We start from the raw sequence: 19,745 nt of genomic DNA, 5'->3' as shown, positions 1-19,745 counted from the left end.
TTTGCGTTTCCCTCTTTTGCGCCGGGATGCGGCGAGGAACGGGTGGACCGGGTTGCTTTCTGGGAATTGTAGTTTGTAGCCGGCCGGGTCTCCGCGGAGCTTCGAGAGGCTCGTGAACTACGAAGACCAAGATGCTCTGCGGCTGCTCCTGTTTCCCCGCTTCTGCTCGCGGAACCCGGAAGTGAACGAGGCCGAGGAGAGGGGACGGCCGTTTCTGTGGCAACGGGATTTTGCGACTCAGGGCTACCGAGGGAGATGGAAGAACCCGGAGTTTATAGGTGCATAGAGTGCAGTAGGAAGGCTCCTGAGCTGTACAAGGATTACCAGCGTGGCGTGCTGCGTATTTCTATCTGCGTGAGTCATGTTTTGAGAGAGAAGTATCGGGCCGAGCGAGGAGAAATAGAGGGGGGCTGAGTGACCAAAAGGAATGTATCGGGGGGTGGTAGAGATACTTGCCCATGGAAGGGAGACGGGGGTGGGGTTAGTAATAGATTGCAACATATGCGAATAGTTTTCCGAGCTCTTCAGTAACTAGAATATGGATTGGCTGCACTTCAAATACAGTAATAACAACAACAATAACGTACTTGTATCCGCCTTTTATGGGTACGTATTAGGATTGCTAATTCTGCAAGTAGGAAAAGGCATGTGGGTTGTACTATGGCGGTCCACGTGGGGGTTGCACGTGGCTGTCCACGTGCGTGGAACTGAAGTGAGGTGTTTAGACTTTGCATAAGTGTGGCAGGGCAAGCCCTTAGATAGAGATGGGTGGAGGGAGTCTTTTAGTCTCACCAGCAAGCAGAGTTCATAGTGTGGTTTATGAAAGTCAGCCTTCCTTGTCTCTCACCTGGCAGTGGAATTCTCACCCCTTCAAGGCACAGGTGTTCTCAGGGTTGTTCAGCCTGCCATGTAAAAATGTATCTTATTCACCTAGACTTTTAGTAGAACTTGATCATTCAAATCCCACTATAATTTGGATGGTTGCTGCTGTGTTTACATGGCAGAGGGTCTTCTCGGTAGTGGCGCCCACTCTGTGGAATACCATCCCATCAGATGTCAAGCAGATGAGTAATTACAGTGGTACCTCAGTTTAAGAACAGTCCTGTTTACGAATTATTCGGTTTACGAACTCCACAAAACCGGACGTAGTGTCCTGGTTTGTGAACTTTACCTCGGTCTAAGAACAGAATTCGAACGGTGGAAGGGCACTGGCGGCAGGAGGCCTCATTAGGGAAAGTGCACCTCGGTTTAAGAACGGTTTCGGTTTAAGAACGGGCTTCCAGAACGGATTAAGTTCATTAACCGAGGTACCACTGTATATATATATTTAGGAGACATCTGAAGGCAGCCCTGTATAGGGAAACTTTTTAAGGTTTAATGTTTTACTATGTTTTTATATATGCTGGAGTGGCTGGGCCAACACAGTCAGATGGGCAGGGTACAAATAAATTGTTGTTTTTGTTGTTATACAATCTGCACACTCAGCTTTCACAAGTGTTCTAGCTGCTGCATTCTGTACCAGTTGTCATTTCTGAACAGTCATCAAGGGGGGGAACAACATACAGTGCATTATAGTAATCCAACATGTATGCGGTCAAGGCATGTATCAATGTGGCTATGTCAACTAGGCCACAAAGTCAGCTTCCTCTAGGTAGGGCCACAGTTGCTGAACCAGCCTAACCTGCTAAAAAAAGCACTCCTAGCAACCAGCACCACCAGTGCCTCAATAGATAGTACTGAGGCCAAAGTCAGATCTCAGCCTCCATCAAAATTAGCATGTTTCCTAAACCATAACCTTCTATGTGGATGAAGCTTCATCTTGTTAGCTCTGATGCAGCCTACTATCAACCCAAGACACTTGTTTAGGGTTGAAACTGTCATATTAGGCGGTGGGGAAGAGTGGTAGTTCTGCTTCCCCTGATAGCCTATCAGCCCAAGCCTATGTATTGCATATAAATGTTGATAAGCATGAGGGAGAAGACAGAACTTGAGGCACTAGAAATTTCAGTGGCCAAAGAATAAAGCAAAGAAAGTCCCCTAGTACCACCTTCTGGGTCTGTCCTCCCGACAAAGATTGTGCCTTTAAGTCCCATTTGGCTCTCCATCATCCTCTGTGGGTTTAAGTCATTCAAGGCAGATTTTGTCTCAGTTTGGCCTGGAATAGAACTAATAATTGGTGTCCTTATTCAGATATTGTAGATTTGGAACTGAATGGATTCCCCAAAGCCAAGGAATCTAGACTAGGCTTCTCAAACAGTGGTTCCACTACTGTCTCCTTAAGGAGTACAGGAAATGCCCCCCCCAAAAAAAAACTATCTTGAAGCATTGATGAGTTCTGATATCTGAAACCTCTAATTTCCTTTTTTTTAAAAAGGCATTTCTGATCCATATTTCTCTATTTTTTTGCCTTCCTTAATTTGTTTTTAAATAAATTGTATCTAGTTCGTCTTTGTGTTCTAGTTTTTACATTTTGGATTAAGAATACAAAAATCATTTTATCAGGAGTGCCCCATCCCTTAGGTGAGAAGAATATCTCTCACTTGTACTGTGGTTTGGTGAAGGAAAGATACAACAGAAGCTCTTCTTCTTTCTCCTACTTTCTTTGTACCTCTGTGCAAATGAAATAAATCAACACTGCATGTGGGGTGGGGGCAGGGCAGAAAGCAACCAAAATCTTTCCTATTTCTTGCCATATCCTGTTTTATGTTTTCATCTTACTGGTTTGTAACCTTTTGGGCAGTGGCTGTATTTTTGGTTTTATTTATTTAAATAAAAACACTGTATAAATGGTAAAAGATGATCCACTGGCTTTGAGCTAGATCCACTGCTTTCCATTATGCCAGGAATTTGGTAGCCACAGGAACACATGCACTCACAGAGGCTTTCCCAGATGCCCACTGTGCATGTGTCCCAGGTGAAATAAGACTTGGAGGAAACATTGTATTGTAACCAGTAATATAGACAGTAGTGTATACAACAGTTTTTTCCAGTTTTCAGATATGTCCATAGGCCTCCAAAAATTGGCAATTCCTTCATTATGCCGACTTGAGGGTACAGCTCTACTGGCACTATATTGCAGTTACAATGGGTTGTATCCAATGACATTATTTGTGCTTATGGATGGCTCTTTTGTACAGTGTAATGGGGAGAGAAGCAGTTTTTGCCTATTCCACTTCCTGGCAACCTGCTGTGTGTGCCCCCAAAATTTATTCCATAAGCTTGAGGAACCTTTCTGCTGATGGATACAACTGGTCTCTCTCCCCCTTGTCCTTTTTGTATCTTCTAAAAATCATTCATTCATTCAACTAACTGACTAACTAACTAACTAGGTGCTGTGGTCTAAACCACAGAGCCTTGGGCTTGCTGATCAGAAGGTCGGCGGTTTGAATCCCTGCGATGGGGTGAGCTCCCGTTGCTCGTTGCCAGCTCCTGCCAACCTAGCAGTTCAAAAGCATGTCAAGTGCAAGTAGATAAATAGGTACCACTCCAGCAGAAAGGTAAACGGTGTTTCCGAGCACTGCTCTGGTTCGCCAGAAGCGGCTTAGTCATGCTGACCACATGACCCAGAAGCGGTCTGTTGACAAATGCCGGCTACTCGGCCTATAGAGCAAAATGAGCGCCGCAACCCTAGAGTCATCTGTCACTGGACCTAACAGTCAGGGTCCCTTTACCTTTAACTAACTAACTAACTAACTAACTAACTAACTAACTAGATTCATATATCACTTGATTGTAATAAAACTTCAATGTGGTTTGCCTTGGTAATCAAATCACTGCCTGAACAACCTTTATTGTTCATGACAATAAAGCCCTGAGCCCGGCCTTGGCTGGGGAGGGCGGGGTATAAATAAATATTATTATTATTATTATTATTATTATTATTATTATTATTATTATTATTATTACTGCAGTTCAGAAAAAGAAATTGGGGTATTGGTTCATCTAGACATACTTGTTACACAATTATTTGAGTGCAGTTCTTTATCAAAGACTGATAGGATACATCTCTGACAGGCTTATAGCATGAATTTTGCTTTGTTGATTTTATACACAAAACGGGGACTCAAGTGTAATATATGTCTCCATAAATTGTAGAATGTACTTAATGCACTGTTATTTAGAGAATGCCCTATTGTGTGTTTAAAGGGGTGGGGGAGAGGGGGTTCCTTCAACTTGTAAGGCTTATGAAAAACCATGTAACTTTGTGTATGTACTTAAGTAAGCTTTATGTCTGCGTATTCTGAAAGCATCTGAATAAATTATTATTATTATTAATCTCAGGGCAGTTCACATAGGATAATTTTTTTATAACCAAACAGCTAAACTTCAGTAATCAAAATATATTTGAATTTTTGCTTATTCAGTTTCAGATATTTGACATACAATGCAAATAAAGGATCTGAAGCTGAATAAGGATGAAGGACTTCTTGAGTTTTGCATCCTGTACCTGTTTTTCATCTGTTGTTCTTAGAACATGCTTTCTGATTTTCTGTTTTGAAAAACCAGCATGACTTCATTTAATTATAGTTATAATCTGTTCCTTAATAGAGTTCATGCTATATTTAATTAAACATGTCCTTAGTCCATCTCTCTGTTTCAGGCTCATAAAGCGCCTGGCTAATTTGCTTTCTCTTTTTATTTTCTTTTAACTCTTTCCTGTTTCTACCTCCCAAAGGATGAGTGTTGCATTGAATTTTTAACCAAGCATTCTTCATTATCTGTCTTGACTACAAACATTTTTAGAAATAAAATTTAATATAAACTGCAGCTTATTTTGTCTAGCAAAGCAAAGGATCTTCAAATTGTCTTGTCCCTTGCTGTACTACTCATCTATGGACATCTTTCTAGTTAGATTTGTGGGGCTTCAGGATGCCTATACCTTGTGCTTTCCTTTCACTTACCTCTTGTACTTCTCATGGTATCTGATGCTGCCATTTAGCGTTTTCTGCCTGTTACTTTAGGAATTTTGTTGTGTTGCTTGACAGCAGCCAAGTTTCTAAGGTAGAGTTGACACTGGCTTTTTCTTCTGTAGAGCTTGACGGCACATACCATGAACATAGAGAGCCTCTTTATCAAAACTTTGTAAAAAAAGAAACCTGAGCAACTTGTGCGCATTTTCTCTATGAACCTAGTTGTAGTAAAGAGCTGTCTAAACAAATATCTGCCTCTCAGGGTCTGAAAATATTGTCTTACTCTTGATGAACTATTTGTGCAGAAAGTTAATAACAGAAATTAAAACTCCTATCTTGATGTATCCTTATTTATTCCCCATCTGTACAGCACATTTAAAAGTACAGTAGTATCATACCCCCTTAAACAGTCATAGCTTCCCCCAAAGAATCCTGGGAACTGCAGTTTAAGTGTTCAGAGTGTTGTTGGGACATCCTATTTCCCTCACAGAGCTACAGTTCCCAGAGTTCCCAGGGAAGATGATTGGATTGTTTAAGCACTCTGGGAATTGTAGCTCTGTAAAAGCACGTCAAAGTACAAGTGGATAAATAGGTACCACTCCGGCGGGAAGGTAAACGGTGTTTCCATGCTCTGCTCTGGTTCGCCAGAAGCAGCTTAGTCATGCTGGCCACATGACCTGGAAGCTGTCTGCGGACAAACACCGGCTCCCTCGGCCTACAGAGCGAGATGAGCACCGCAACCCCAGAGTCGTTTGCGACTGGACCGAATGGTCAGGGGTCCCTTTACCTTTACCTTTTTAAGGAACATGGGGGTTGCCTCTCCGAACACTTAACAAACTACAACTTCTAGGATTATTTGAGGAAAGGTATGACTACTTAAAGTGGTATAATAGAGCTGTAAATGTATGGTGCAAATAGGGTATCAGTTTATTTCTCTTGATCTTGCCTCTTACTCTGCTCTTTCTTGTATTTCCTCTGTCTTGTATTCCTACTGTCCTGGCTGTTTCCTGTACATCCCTTTATTTCTGGATCTTCCTCACCCAAACATTCTAACACTCTGCTTTCCCTGTATTGTATGACGTTTAACAAATGACTCTCTCATCTCATCATCAACTTCAGTGCAGCATATGGTCTAAAAACACCAAGCAATAATAGAATTTGAAATAGAATGCATTTAAGAATATTGTATGGCTAGGGTTATGATGGCATTTAAATATATTTATATAGTTGTCATGGTGACCATTATGAAGTGTTCTAAGTCCCAGTATGTGGTGTGGAATAAAAAAGTAACAGGGAAAGTTTTTATAGGAGGGGCTTTTCCCTCATATCCTTTCTTATTTGTATACAGTGGGAAGGGAAATATTGGCAGAGGAGGCAGAAACATAGGTGCTGTCCTGGTCTGTTGGCATTCGCTGATTTTTGGCATGGAATGAGGTTTTGGCTTAGAACACGACTAACATTCCGATAGCAGCAAAATGATTAGTTAGCCATTGCTAACTAATCACTGAAGAATCTTCAGAGCACAAGTTTAAAACCACTTAAGCATCTCCCCAACAGTGATCCACCATTCTGAAAATGGGGAATAGTGTGGACACCAAGTTGAGGCTGATAAGCTCTTATTTGGATGGGGGAAAGGGTTGAACCTAGATAGCTGAGGTCCTGCTCAGTACATACCATAATATAAATTGCAAACTGGATGTCCTTAAGGCTTACAGCATGATGTAAAGCTCGCTTTTTTATTAATAATAACTGGCAGCCAAGGTAGTTGATGGGAAAGCTAGATAAAAGAAGCTTCACTGAAAGATGGCAATAAAACACATTTTAACTACTGTCACATTTTTCAATGTCAAACTGTCCTTTGGCAGCATTTTATTATCATTTAACTACTAGGAAAATGTATTTTCCTCACATAAAAGCTAAAATGGAAGTGCTATTTTATAGTCTTTGCTACATGTTATCTGTCTTCCGGACAAAAGCAATTCCTTCAGCAGAAAGTATACAAAATCCAGTATTTGCTTGCATAAAAGAAGTTGGCAGATTTTGTAAATTTGGCATGAACATGAATGCTTTGATATGACCGATTGTTCTTGCTGTTGGCACATACTTTTCATTTTCAGGTAACAAGTGTCTCTTTCTATTTTGCTGGGTACAATTTAACATCAAAGAAAATTTTAGTAAGTAGCAATACCACCAGAGAGAAATTATTCCTACCAGTGTGCATTGTGATATGGTCATGAGTTTATCCAACAATACAGCAGCCAACCATTATTTCTAGTGACTGGTGAGGCATCCATGCTTCCTGATGCAAGGAGGGAAATAGAATGTTTCTGTATCATCATTGCCTGGCAAGGAGTTTTTAGAACATTGGGCAGTATATACACATTTGGGGTTTGTAACAACCCTTCTCCTCCAGCACATAACACTAATAAAAAAATCCAGTACAAGTGCACTGTATTGCTATTTTTTGGGGGAAATTACTGTCTGCTATGCTTTGTTGCTGGTGTTTTTTTGAAAATGTAGATACTCCAGTCATAGTGTATACATGGCAGTATAATCTGTCACTAGTTGCAGTTTTCACTGCTAGCTACTTGGTGATGGTGTTTGTGGACCCCAGCCAATTTCACTGAAGAACACAGACTTTTATTCTGGGAGGGAAAATAATTTGTTTCTACACATTCTCACTCCATCGTCCATAATTTTATGAGCCTCTATCAGTCTGCCTTTATTAGTCTTTTCCAGCTTAGCAATACTTTTGAGATGATGGTATCAGGAACAGATTAACTGTATGTGGACATACCACAGGCATATAATATTAATTTGGCATTTGCTATTTTATTTTTTAGTCCCTTTCTAATAATTATTAAACTTGTCTTTAGTGCTGCTGCTGCTACAACACACCACCACCCCATGGGCTATGACTACTGCAATTCTGGAATGCATCTGTGCCAAGCATTGAAGGACTGGATCATCATCATCATCAATTTATGCCCCATCTTTTTCATTGACAGGGACTCAAAGAAGCTTGCAGATATTTTTATGGTCCTTGCAGATCATCTTGTATACCACATGAGTCTGTTTCTATCTAATAAGTAGTATAGAATTAAGCCTAAAATATCTGTCTTTCAACAGTGTATGATGAAATATTGAAATGTAAATTCCTGTTCACATGGATAAAAATAGACAGCCTTGGTGGTAATATTTTATGAGCTTCTATGCATTTTTCTATGTCTGGCAGTTCACTGCAACTTGGTGTGCTGAGTCAAAAACATGCATCATACCCAGCACTATGGTTGGATGAATTGTGAAGGTATAAATATTTTGCTATCAAGGCAGCATTTTCAGATGAATGTTTTTTGTTGTATTAGACTGAAAATGAGGCTACATGGAATTATCAAGAGCTTTAATGGTATCTATATCACTGCAATATTACTGTGTGATGTTTTTAACTTGCTCTTGCTCTGTTGCTTTCAGAAATCCTGTCAGAAACCAGTGGACAAGTATATAGAATATGATCCTGTTATCATCTTAATAAATGCTATCTTATGCAAAGCACAGGCTTATAGACATATATTGTTCAATACGAAGATAAATGTAAGTTCCTGGGGGCTTTCCCTTTTTATCTTAATTTAGTGTAAGATATGCGGTTCTTGTTAGAAAATTATGAGAGGCATAATGAAAATATTTGGTGTGAAACTGGTCTTTCCTTCTTCCTTTCCATGTAGTACTTATATTAACTTCAGCTTGCATCCTTTTCTGGAAGTTTTGTCTTGTCCTGTTCCCCACGGCAAAAAATAATTACAACTCTTGAAAGTCACTCTAAAGCCCATATAACATATTAACTGAATGAATAATAATTGAGTTCCTTGGGTAGCACAGTGTGTAGCAGTGCTCTGGAAGATGTTCTGTTATTCAGAAGTCTGATTATGAGCCAAGTAACATTTAGTTATTCTTGCAGTCAGTGCATTTCCATATGTATGTTGCAAGTCCCTGGGTGGGAAAGATGTGCGCACCATCACATCTCTGTGGAGGCAGTGCTCAGTTAGGCTCCTTCAGTCTTTCCTTTTTCCATTCTGCATCTTCTAGTATGAGAGAGCTGACTTCTATGATGACTTATGCATCTAACACCAATAAAACTTGCAAAAAACAACATAGTTTGTAATGGTAAACAATAGTGTTAAATGCCTGATGTCCATGGGCCTCTGAAACTAATGCTATTTCATATTTCAGATTCATGGGAAGCTTTGCATATTCTGTTTGCTTTGTGAGGCTTATATCAGATGGTTGCAGTTACAGGATTCAAGCCAAAGCACTGAACCTGATGACTTAATTAGATATGCCAAGGAATGGGATTTTTATCGAATGTTTGGGATAGCGTCTCTGGGTAAGATCCAGTATAATTTGTCATTGCTCCAAATATTATTTCTAGGTTCTTTTTATCTAAACATTTTAAACTGGTTTGAATGCATTGTAATTATTAGTGTGCAATGGATGTGTTGTATTGTTAGTTTATTTTTCCATAATGTCTCACTTGACTTCACATAATCTGCTTGGAGGATGCTCAACAATCAAGAATTGACAGTATTCCACCAATCTGAATGGGTAGTTATGTATGAAAAAGTATTGCAGGCACTTTGAGTGCAAGTATTTTACAGCAGAGAATGTTGGGGTTGGGTCTGGGAGACAGAGCCCAAATCTATTTTCAGCCAAAAGCCCCTTGATTAGCCTTGTGAAAATCACTTGTTTCTCAGACTCTTTTCAAATTGGAACAATAGCGACCTGCATTGAGGAGGTCAGGTCTCAGGCTTCCAGTTCTACTGTTTTCCCACTAGAATCCCAGGAGACACCATATGAAGCCAGTTGCAGAATTGTGATGGGGAGCAGAACTAGGTGGTGGTTCAGTAGTGGGTTGACCTGCACTGGGATGACTGGTGGTGTCTAACAGGGTTCAAGGCTGTGCCTTATGCTCTTTAATATCCACCTTAAAACTCATAGGAGAGGTTACCCAGAAGTTTGAAGTTGGTTGTCATTAGTGTGTGAATGATATTCAGCTCTCTATCAGCTTAACATTTCACAGGGAGGGTGTGGAGGCTTTGAACCATTCCTTGAGGTTACTGATAAGCTACATACATGCAGGCAAACAAGCTGAAACTCAGTTTGGACATGACAGAGGTGCTATGGGGCTGTGCTCCCTTTGAAAGATGAGGTTCATAGTTTGGGAGTGCTCATGGGCCCAGCTTTGCTCCTGGATATTCAGTGACTGTGTGACCAGGAGTAATTTTGCTCAGCTTCAGCTGGTGTGTCAATTGTGCCTGTTTCTGGCCATTTCTGATTTTAGTCATGCCTAGCTCCCCATTTCTAAGCACAGTGCAAAGTGTTGGTTATCATATCTTAAACTTCCATAAAGCATGATGCCTAGGGACTGTCTCCTTCCCCATGACTCTGCTCATTCTCTGAAGTTGTTGGGGTTTCCCCCTCCCCTCCGCAACTGGTTTTAATGTATCTATGTGGGGTTTTTTGTTCATTTGTTTGTAAGTTGCTTTGAGTTGCCTTGGGCAAGGTAAAGTACCTAACAAATGCCATACATACATCTTGCTACATCTAATCCAATCCAAAATGTACTCTTTTCCACAGAAAACTACTTAAATGCTCCTAGCAAATTTATGTAGTAAAATGTCTGGTATACCTTCTAATGACTAACTGTTTAATAAATGCCTTAATCTCTCTCTCTCTCTCTCTCTCTCATTCAGAACAAACTGCCTTTTTGATTGGCATCTTCACTGCTTTGTGGCTAGCAAGAGCTGTAGTCCTGACAACCAAGGCAGATTTCACCTTTCTTCTGAAAGCATTGCTGCTATCCAGCTATGGAAAACTTCTGTTGATTCCAGCTGTTATTTGGGAACATGACTATACTCATTTGTGTCTCTTGCTCATTAAAGTCTTCGTCTTGACCTCAAACTCGCAAGCAATTAGAGGTATTCCTAATTTTACTCTTGTAGAATAGTGTTGTAAAGCAAGTCAGGACACTTGTTCAGCCCAGACATAGAGGTGCCACCCCATCTTCATGGTTTTGACTGCATGAGGCAGGCATTCAGCATTATGATGTAAAACGTCAAAGAAGGAAACTTAATTCAGAGAGTGGAAACTAGAGAGATTGTAGTGCCTGACAGCAGACTTGAATAAGTGTGAAATCTGTACAGTGTGCAAAAGATAGCAAAGACTGAAAGCTTAATCTTTGACTCTAGCAAAGCTGACATTACAACAATAGTTGCACAATAATCCAGAGGAATAACAGTTTTTCATTTTGCCTTGAACATGTACTATTATGTTAGTTTGTTCATATGCATTACATCCCATACTTGGGTAAACCAGTCTGTTTGCCCTTGTCTGTTCTAGCAAGTATAGAGGTGTTCTGTATCACTGATGCAGTATTTCAGGAAAAGTGGGTTCCTTCCCAATGATCTAGCTGGTGGCACAAGGACAGTGTTGCTTCTTCACCCTCCCCCTCAAGTAATGCCGTTCTTTCATAAACATCTAATTGCCACAAAAAAGAACAAGAGAGAGGCAGGTGCCAAACCGCAGAGCATGGTAGGTAGAGTAGCACAGTGGCCTAGTACAGAGTAGTACTGTGCTTTGTGGTCAGTCTGGACTGCCTCTTTCTCATTTTCCTGGCAGTAATGGTGAAGGCTGGATCACTGGGAAGGAACTGGGTTGCAAAAGATCTCACGGAAATGACTAGATTACTAGAAAGGAATGCTGGGCCAAAATTGTGCCATTTTTCCTTAGTGCGGTTGTGGTCCCTTGGAAGGCAAACGTGAGGTGGCAGAGAGAGGGAGAGGGAGAGAAAGAAAGAGATTGGGGGGGGAGGGATAGAGAGATAGTGTGAGGGAGGGTGGTTTTGGGGTGGTGATAGTATTAACAGATGGGGGGTGATAAGTCCTGACCCCCACAGCATGCAGCCTTGAGAGATTAGCTCCAAAAGAATTCAGCCCTTGATGGAACAAAAGTTGCCCACTCCTGCTTAAATGATTAGTTTGCAACTGTGATAATGTTTAACACAACTTACCTGTTCCCAGTCCTGCATATTTTATTCACATAGCCATCACATATTAACTAGAAATGTGATTTTGTCCAGACTAATTCATTCATAGCCACAGTTGGAAAACCACTAGGAATTGAACCCACCCCATTTTTCCTTTCTTTTGCAGTTACCTTGAATACAAGCCGAAAACTTTGTCTGGTGGCTATTGTGAGTGGATTAATTTTTGAAAATGCTATCATCAGCTTGTTCCAGAGGATAGGATGGAATGTTTGAAGCAATCTTGATTTAGTTTGTTTTAGGTGGAATTACTTGAAGATATAAAGGAAATAATGTTTTTTGAGTCATTTATTTTGCCACTGTTTACTACCTGTTTGTTATAAATGCAGTGGTAAAGAGACAATGAACATAAAGAAAACGTTCCATGCTGAAGAGGAGATAGTAATATGAAAAGTGCAATGATGCACTGATGGAATGTAGTTAGTTCTATAACATACTTCAGTATTTTTCATTTGTCAAAAATGTATTGGACTGGTGGTACTGCTGTCCTAGATATTTATGGATCCAGTTGTGGTCCATTTTTCTACTACACTGTTTAGTGTTTTGTATTTTAGAAAAGCCTGATTAGTAGTTTATGAGGGGGGAGGGGGAGCATTTGTGGAAATGGAGACAAAATGATATCCTATGACACCTAGTCTGACCACCTTTTGAAAGCTGTTACAGCAGAATGAACAGCAAACCAATGCTTATGACATGGCATACAGATTGCAGCAAAGTTAAGGCTGAAATCCTCTATTTACCTACGAGTAAGCCCCATTAAATTTGGTGGGGCTAACTTCTGAGTAGACAAGTGTAAGCCTGGATCACTTGCTTCCTTTGCAAGGATATTGATATTGCTGGCAGCTGCACTACTTATTTGAGGGATAACCACATTTTAAATTTGATGTTGATACATCCTCAAATAATAAAGATGCTTTGTGGGCTTCATTTCTAAATCTCTTAATGTTGATGTTTATGTAAGAGGCATATTTAAAGTTCTTTTTGAAAAGATTTAAGCAGTGATCCTATACCCACTTACCTGAGAGTAATGTGATGGAACTTAATTCTGAGTAAGTGCATAAAGAATTGTACTGTTCTTATGTTTCCCTGAAAATGAACTTGACAGTCTTATTACATGTTTACTCAAAAGTAAGCTCTACCTGGGTACATATGAGTGGCGCCTATGTATGATTTAAGTGTATTTGGAATGTACAGTAAAACTTCATTCTGTGGATGATAGCATATTTAATTAGGGCAATGGTAACAGGAGGTAGCTGGAATAGATAATTGTCTCCCAAAATTAATTGTAATTAACTGCCGCATTGGGAAACAACAGCTTATACTTGGAAAGTTGTATGCTATTAACTTTTTTTCTACCCCAAACCAAGTGGGTTAGGTAGGATGACTTCTGGAGCTCCCCACCCAATTGCTTTGCAGTTCTGTTCCATGGAATTGTGTTCATAGAAGCTGAGACATCTGTTTTATTTATACTTAATTATAAGGTTCAAACATGAAGGTGGTCTAGGTGAATTTTTGTGTTCAGTGAAAAGCCCTCTGATATATTTGATAAACTTTGCAGTGAATTCAATGACTCAGAACTAGAGGTATTAGGAATCTGTGTTGATGTTTAATATCCTTACTTACCCTTGCTTTTTGGGATACCATTTCTGTACTGCCTTTCATTTCAAAGAATATTTTATTTTGAGAATTTATTTGTCACTTGTCATTTCTATGATGAACTATCAAGTAGTTACATATAAAAGGTAATATAATAAAATTCAGTTATTAAAACCAAAGCAGAAAGCAGAAGAAAAAAAAGTAAAGCCAATACCTGGTCAGAGGCAGGTTCATCCCGTAGGTTTTGCCCCATTGCAGTGTTCTTCTCAAGTGCAGCACTCCCAGCTCTACACTTCTATGAGTCTATGATCTTCTCGCATAGACAAGAATGTCAGCTGTTCTCTATTATGCTTAAAGGCAACAACTAGGCTAAAGACTAAATGTTCCTGGTGGTCCCTGTATCTAGAGTGGCACAGGAATCTTCTTTTTACCACTGAACTTAAGGGAATTTTTCTGTAGACAGGATATCCACAGCCCACACTACAATCATCTGTGTCCATGCCATTAATTTTTTTAAAAAAATATATTTCATAACATTTATATTCCACTTGATTGTAAAAAAGAGTGATTTACAAAAGGAATAAAATAATGAAATGATCACTTTAAAATAGCTAAAAACAACTATTTAAAAATGTCAAAAATATTTTTAAACCAATGGTAAATGCCACTTCTAGCCTGTGCCAACAAAATGCATCTTCCCAACCTCCCATCTGTTGTTCCATCCTCAGCAGCTTTGAGGACAGAACTCGGTCAGCCCCACGCTGGGCTGGAAACTTTCCATGGCCTACATCTTTGAGAGAACAAAACAGAATATATAAAACAATACACAGCACTACTTCTTTTAAAGAAATTAAATAACACAGTGATGACAACAAAGCCGTATAAAAGCAAACAGTAAAAGATCACAACCAGTCATCTCTCTCCTCGGCGCATAACTGTAAAAGCTTTTGCTGGGATCTAAGAAACAGTTGGTATCCTTCAAGGGACTTGTGATGACCCTGTATAATCTTTAACCTTCAGATATGCTAACCTGACCTGATGTGCTGTTCAAACTGCTTTTGAAGCTTTGTTCAGTTTCAAAAGCTGTTTCTCAGTGATATGGAGGTGAGCAGGTTTGCTGTTTAAGTGGGAGGGGGAGTTGAAAGCCCCCATCTTGAAAAATCCCCTCTAAGTAGATGTCAGGAAGAAGGTTATAATCTAGCCACTACGGCTGGGCAATATCAGCTTTTCAACAATATCGCCAGCCAAACATCGGTTTGTCGATATACCACGGCACTGAAAAAGCAAGCTGCATTGGCCTGCACCAGGCACCTCGTGAAACAGCCCCAGCTCACCTTGGGAACTGGTTTCACCCAGGCACTCACAGGCTGGGGCAACACAGCTTGTTTGTACAGCTCAGCTGGGGATCAGGAAGGTTCCCCCTCCCCAGCTGAGACAGCCCCGGTGCTCCCCCCACTCATGGGCAAGCAGGCAGAGCCAACTGCGCGCCCCTCAGCTGAGCAGCTTCATGAAGCCCCCACCAAAAAATGCAGAGGGGAGGAACAAGCTGTATCGGCGCCTTGCCAATACAGCTTGTTTCTCTCTCTGCATCGGATGAGGGCAGAATGCTATGGCGGTTTCACCAGCGATATATCGCTGGTGAAACAGCCACCACTCCCGAGTCCCTCTGTTAGCAGCGCCGCTGGCAGAAGGAACTCTAATGGACGCTGCTAGCAGAGAGACTCGGGAGTGGTGGCTGTTTCACCAGTGATATACTGCTGAGCGAAGCAGACATCACATTCTGCTCCTCATACCGGTCTTGGGCGATATATCGCCCAGGCCTACTAGCCGCCTCTCTGACATTCTACATTTCTGTGTTGGAACTGCAAGTGGAGGAGCTTTCAATAAAATATCCCATCACTTGCCATTTGAAAGCAGCACTGCCTACCAAAGATCTAAAGCTACATGTTAAGTGAATTACAAATTACCTGGATCCCTAGAGCCTGATCCTACCCATGTTTACTCCAAAGTCACACTTCAGGTGAACTTATTTCATGTATGTGTGCCTAGGATCGCACCTCAAACCAAATTGCACAGGAAGCAAACAAAGTTCAATTATCAGTTTGCTGATTCTCCAGCATGCCAAATTGTGGATGAGCTTGTGACCTAATTTCCTCCAACAAGGACAGAAGATTGCTGTTGGCATAAAACATTATATTATTCCCTACCACCACCCCTTTGGACACCTAAACTTACTTCAAAATATGGAGTTCCAATGCTTTCTTCCAGGTTTATAGACTAGCTGGTTCAATAAAAGGTATTGTATCAATTATGCTGCATTTCAGCTTCTTGAAAGGGTAGCTTTTAGTACCATACCAGAAGCTCCAAGTGTAAGTGTATTAATCTTACATTCTTTAATATATCCTAACATGTCATTTTAATTACCAATCTAGCAAAGTTTCACTGGATTAATTTAAAATCTTCAGCTTGATTCCCATTAAGTACATTTTAAATTAGAAGTGACTAGGCTGAATGAATTTGAACAAAAAGAGCCATAGATGGAGTTAAAAATATATATTTCTCCTCTTGGAATCTTGATACAGCCATTCTGGCTCTGCCGGATTCTAAATGATTCAAAAGGCTCTTGTGTTTAACCAGTCGAAACAGTTTAAGCGATAGCTGGCACAATTCAGACAGGCATAATTATTGTTTGTGACAGAGCCTAGCTCCGAAAGTCTAAAATGAACCCATGAATTACTGCACATGGGCCAGTCCTCTCAACTCCACTGAATGGTTTCTTTGACCCTTGAGGGGTAGCACTATGTGCTTGAACACTGGGCTGATGAGATAAATAAACATTTTTTTGAGGTGAGGGTGCCCAAAATAAAACCTCACAGACTTAAGAGCAGACGTGCTATATACAAACAAGAGGTCATAACACAATAAAACATGCATTATTAAATCTTGAAATTTTGACTTTGCAAAAAGGGACAAGATAGCATTTAGTGTCAAAACACTTTCTCCTTCCAAAATGTTTGCCAAGTGCAATGAAACTTACTTCCAAATAAGGGGAAGTGCAGTGAAATACTATCCATGACTGCTGAGAAATAATCCTGCTGAGTTTATAAGGATTTACTCCCAAGTATAGGAATTCAGCCTTAGTACATTAATTTGTACTATAGTTAACACTGGCCTATTTTGCATGAAACTCTAAACCAGGAGTGGGGAACCTGTGGGCCTCCTGATGTTGCTGAACTATCAGCCCCAAGCAGCATGACCAGCGGTAGGCAGTGATGAGAGCTGCAGTCCACTAACATCTGGTGGCCTTGCAGAAGAAAATGGGGCCTTCCAGGGCTGTTAGGTCCTTGGGACTCTCCCCAAGCCACACCCCTCAACAGCCCTGCTTTGTACCTCCAGTATTTTTCCTGCCTGGGATGTGTCCTTGAACTCTGATGCTTCTTGCTGTCTTAGATTGAAGATTGAGATGGATGTGTATAGAAACTAGCCTACTATAAAGGTAAAATTCACATGCTGTCAGGAGCCGGAGTCAGATGTAGGTCAGCGATAAAAAACACAGTGTCAGGTAAGTTAATGCTTAATTCAAAGAAACCAAAACAGAGCAAGCCTAGTAATCCCGGCAACTCTTTCCAGCAAGTCTTGCCCCAGTGAGGAAGTTGCGAGGACTGAGTTCACTCCTCTCCAGGTTATTTCCCCAGCAATCTGAGACTGTGTCTGTGCACAATCAACTTCTGCTCTTTTGATTTCTCTGTGTGTTCTGGTAGACCAGGAGGGAGAGGTCGCAGCAGGAGGGGGAGACTCCCTGGATTCATCAGCAACCTCTACTCTTCCTCTTGACCACTCTCCCCTCTAGCCTCCACTTCAGAGTCAGTCGGAGCTGCTCTCTGCCACAGCTTCTAAACCCTGGGTTCACTAAACCTTGTCACCTCTTCTGCCACTGACACCTCCTCCTTCCAGTCCTCTCCTCTGTCTGACCACACATTGTCTTCCCACCACCAATCCCCTGGCTCGGAACCTTCTTCCCTTGGGGGTTCCCTAGAGGGGTTCCCCGCACAACAACTCTGCATTCGGCCATTCCATGACAACTCATCTGTGCACTGCAGAAAAGGAGGAGAAAACAGACAGGTTCTTCCCTCTCAGCTGGGCTGCTGGGAAGGCCAGAATAAGAGAAAGACATACACGACATCTGGCTTTGCCAGGAATCCCATGCAAAATTAAAATGGTTGCATAACCAGCTCAGTGAGCAGTTTACTGGTTTCCAAGTCTTGGTGTTTGACTGGCCTCTGGCATCAGCCATAGCTGTTTCTTCCTCTTTGCTGTCCTGCTACTGATCTATGCATGTTACTCAGAAGTAAGTCCCACTGTATTTAATGGAGATTGTCTGTCAGAAAAATGTGCGTAATATTGTAGCCTTAAAAGCATATTTTGGGGGTGGGAGGGGCAGGCTTCTGGGTGATATTGAACATTAAACTGGCATTGTATGATACATTTTCCCTGCAGTATTTTTGCTTCATGAGAAAAACTGGAGTCTTTACATCTTTTTAAATTGAAAACATCTTCATAAGTCTTTTAACTGCTGAAGACATTAATAAGGCCATTAAATGTAGCTTATCCCAATGAATTCTTTGTAGCTCGCCCAAAATAAATGTAACTACATTTCAAAATATTGACACAAGAGATATTGACTTCTTTTTTTTGGACAACAGAGGGAAGCCCACAGCAGGAAGCCATTTCGTTGCTTCCCTGAGATCCTGCTGTTTTTGTGAATCTCCAAAGAATGCTCAATATATGTGGAAACAGACCAAAACAACGAAGTTGAGCAATCTGAACTTTGTGTAGTTTCATAGGAATCTCAATAGCAGGATTTATGTTTTGCAGATATGTCATGAAAGAGAACAGTTCCCTTGCTTTCTTTGGTAATGCAAAAGCCTGCATAAGTTCAAGGCTTTCCTGAGTAAACAAGTGTGTATCTTGGCACATAGTCTAGCTAAAAATACTATCTTGTTAAAAGACTATATCCCCCTGCAGCTTGGTTCAATATACATATGTAAAGTACATCAGATTGCAAAATTCCCCACCATCAACTCTGGAAAGAGCTTTCTTTCCCAAGTGTAACGCTTTTTAGAGTTGAAGGGGGGGGGTATAAATACCTGTAAGTGAATGTAAAACATCTGTCATGGATGCTTTAGTTGAGATTCCTGCATTGCAGGGGGTTGGACTAGATGACCCTTGGGGGGGACCCCTTCCAACTCTACAATTCTATGATTAAATCCCGCAATGTCCTTTGGCTATCCAGAAAACTTAGCCAGATTGGGTCCAAACCCAGTCTTGCAACAACATGCAGATTCCCTGTGAAGGGGCATTTATCTTAGAATGTGTAAATAAGGCGTATGCTGCTGTTGGAGTGCAGGAAGCAGTTGCAGTGGGTGGGAGGGAGGAAGTATGCAGAAATGTGGACTGCTATCCAGCAAGGCTCACCTATCAGGCAAAATAGCAAGGGTGGTGGGGAGATTCATCACATGGGTTGACATGTGGTTGGAATGGGCCAAATGCAGCAGATAGGCTATTGGTCTATGCAGCAATCTTCCCAATTGGCTCAGCTATGCGTGCATATGAAGGGACACAGGTGGTGCTGTGGGTTAAACCACAGAGCCTAGGACTTGCCGATCAGAAGGTCAGCGGTTCGAATCCCTGCAATAGGGTGAGCTCCCGTTGCTCGGTCCCAGCTCCTGCCAACCTAGCAGTTCGAAAGCACGTCAAAGTGCAAGTAGATAAATAGGTACCGCTCTGGCGGGAAGGTAAACGGTGTTTCCGTGCGCTGCTCTGGTTCGCCAGAAGCGGCTTAGTCATGCTGGCCACATGACCCGGAAGCTGTACGCTGGCTCCCTTGACCAATAAAGCGAGATGAGTGCTGCAGCCCCGAATCGGTCACGACTGGACCTAATAGTCAGGGGTCCCTTTACCTTTAATGCGTGCATATTCCTTGCTTCCCAACAAGCAGCAAAGCCGCTAGAGGTTGTTACCATCAGTATGTGTCTACAGCTGCTATTGCACCTCTCTCTGGTTACTTGACAAATATTCTCTCCCTGAATAGAGCTTCAGGCTTTGTCCCAGGTAGACTGTGCACTGCTCTGGAAGCTACATAA

The 19,745-nt window shown here is 41.3% G+C and overlaps 1 protein-coding gene across 1 annotated transcript; it reads left to right on the top strand.

Moving 5' to 3' along the window:
- Positions 1-109: 109 nt before the first annotated feature.
- ARV1 (ARV1 homolog, fatty acid homeostasis modulator) lies at positions 110-13,693 on the top strand. The gene is made up of 5 exons (XM_083496694.1): positions 110-354; positions 8,382-8,501; positions 9,138-9,291; positions 10,658-10,882; positions 12,116-13,693. The coding sequence occupies exons 1-5, from the start codon at positions 256-258 to the stop codon at positions 12,220-12,222; spliced, it is 705 nt and encodes a 234-aa protein (XP_083352820.1). The 5' UTR covers positions 110-255; the 3' UTR covers positions 12,223-13,693.
- Positions 13,694-19,745: the final 6,052 nt, after the last annotated feature.

Source organism: Podarcis liolepis, assembly GCF_965112155.1.
Source record: "Podarcis liolepis genome assembly, chromosome: 3".
Lineage (NCBI taxonomy): Eukaryota > Metazoa > Chordata > Lepidosauria > Squamata > Lacertidae > Podarcis > Podarcis liolepis.
This window is presented reverse-complemented; position numbering and strand designations above follow the sequence as displayed.

Excerpts from the sequence above, each read along its gene's own strand:
- ARV1 (XM_083496694.1), top strand. The coding sequence starts at position 256 with ATGGAAGAACCCGGAGTTTATAGGTGCATAGAGTGCAGTAGGAAGGCT. Across the intron at positions 8,502-9,137 it reads TGTTCAATACGAAGATAAAT|ATTCATGGGAAGCTTTGCAT; the intron begins GTAAGTTCCTGG and ends TTCATATTTCAG. Across the intron at positions 10,883-12,115 it reads AAACTCGCAAGCAATTAGAG|TTACCTTGAATACAAGCCGA; the intron begins GTATTCCTAATT and ends TTTCTTTTGCAG.